This window comes from Galeopterus variegatus, unplaced genomic scaffold (genome assembly GCF_000696425.1).
Source record: "Galeopterus variegatus unplaced genomic scaffold, G_variegatus-3.0.2 Scaffold4163, whole genome shotgun sequence".
Lineage (NCBI taxonomy): Eukaryota > Metazoa > Chordata > Mammalia > Dermoptera > Cynocephalidae > Galeopterus > Galeopterus variegatus.
Genome location: NW_007730274.1, coordinates 165,064 through 167,079, shown reverse-complemented (window position 1 = coordinate 167,079; position 2,016 = coordinate 165,064). Strand labels below are relative to the sequence as shown.

General features: G+C 39.2%; 1 protein-coding gene across 1 annotated transcript; it reads right to left on the bottom strand.

Moving 5' to 3' along the window:
• Positions 1–351: 351 nt before the first annotated feature.
• LOC103602471 (septin-7-like) lies at positions 352–1,764 on the bottom strand. The gene is given in 4 exon segments (XM_008586875.1): positions 352–919; positions 921–1,405; positions 1,408–1,506; positions 1,676–1,764. Coding segments are annotated over 4 exon segments (1,152 nt in total). The 5' UTR covers positions 1,686–1,764; the 3' UTR covers positions 352–361.
• Positions 1,765–2,016: the final 252 nt, after the last annotated feature.

The window sequence follows — 2,016 nt, the reverse complement described above, 5'->3', positions numbered from 1 at the left end:
TTCCATAGTCCTTTTATTTTGGAATATCCTATAAACAATCAAACCACCAGAACATGATTGTACAACAGTAAAATGTTCTCTTGCATTAAACCAAAGATATCTGTTTAATAAAAAAAAGAAAGAAAAGAAAAGAAAACATAGGAAAGGTACTTAGAGCTGTTACTTTCTAAGTACACAACATCCTAGACAATTCAAAGTATCTTAATCTCCATCAAGAACAACAAAAAAATAATTTTTGTCATGCTGTTAAATCCATCATTATGGATAAAACTGGTGCAAATTGGTCAAACGGATCCAACAAACACTGATGTCTGAGCTGGCATATTGGCAACTAATACGTCACTAGTGGTCAATAGATAGTTTAAAAGATCTTCCCTTTCTTCTTGTTCTTTTCCAAGGTTCTCGAAGAGTTTTGTTGTTCTAAAATACGTTGCTGAGCTTCCCAGTTTGCTTTCTCATCCTCGAACTGACGACGTTTTTCCTCTAATTCCTTGTGCTGTGCTTCCAAATTCTTTTTCATTTGCTCATGGCGCTGCTGGAGCTCTGCTTCAGAGTCCTTCAGTTTTTGAACTTTTTCTTTGACCTTCATCTCAAACACCTGCTCCATCTCCATCTCCATCTTCTTCATCTTAGCTACATGCTCCTTCCTTTCTTCCTCCATCTGTGCCAGAGGGCTCTTAGTAAGCTGCCCTTTATTCTTGTTGTTATCAACTCCATTGTAAGTCACAGCTGCCAGTTTTCTGCTTCTATAGTTCTCATAGTGCACATTATTGGTAACATCTTTCAAGTCCTGCATGTGTGTCCTTATCAACATATTTCTTAGAATTGTAAAATCACAATGCTCACCATTTTCAACTTCAGCAACACCCCAAGGATACTGCCTTCCTCTGACCCGTTTGCCATTAACTTCAATGATAGTTATTACTACCTACCACAGCAAGAGGTAAACGGTCCTTTATCTTTTTAACAAGCTTATTTTCTTCTTAATCATCTGTTTCTGGAAATTCATGTATTTTAATTTTATGTTCTTGGATTTCTTTCATTATCTGTTTTTTAAACTGTTGGCATTCCTCCGGTGTGAGCATGCCTGCTTTGGCAATAAGTGGGATGATATTCACTTTTTCATGCAAACGCTTCATGAACTCAATATCCAATGGTTTAAGTCCATGTCCCGAAGGAGCAATGAAGTATAAACAACACTGCACCCTGCTATCAGGCATCTGACGTCTGTTCACTCTTGATTCCGCATTTAGGTAGTTCTCAAATTTACTATCAATGTAGTCAATAACAGGCTGCCAGCAATTACTATTATCCACTGCATCTCCAAATCCTGGGGTGTCAACTATTGTGAGCAGCAACTGAACACCACCTTCTTTGATTAAAACTTTGGATTGTTCCACCTGTACGTCTTTTTTATTCTATGGGAAGGACCTGGATACTCTGGAGAATACAAATCTGTGAGGAATAATGAGTTGATTAATGTTGACTTTCCCAGTCCAGACTCACCTACTACCATAAGTGTGAATTCAAACCCTCTCTTCACCGATTTTCTGTACACTTGATTTGGGAGATAGGCAAATCCCACATAGCCTTCAAGGTTCTTCTGTTGAGCTACTTTGTAAAGAACACATTTCCATCATTCCAGTGTTCCATGGTGCTGCCAGTCCAGACTCACCTACTACCATAAGTGTGAATTCAAACCCTCTCTTCACCGATTTTCTGTATACTTGATTTGGGAGACAGGCAAATCCCACATAGCCTTCAAGGTTCTTCTGTTGATCTACTTTGTAAAGAACACATTTCCATCATTCCAGTGTTCCATGGTGCTGCTGTTGACGCTCCTCTCCTCAGCAGCAGTGGATCTCACACTGACCGACATCCCCCCCCTTGAAAATTTATAATATCCAGCAGCACCCTTATCAATTCACTGCAGAGCCCAAGAGAGCAACGGTGCACAGTTTGGGAGCCAGGCCAACCTATGCTACTATTTAAATTCTCAAATAATTTAAAATTAAG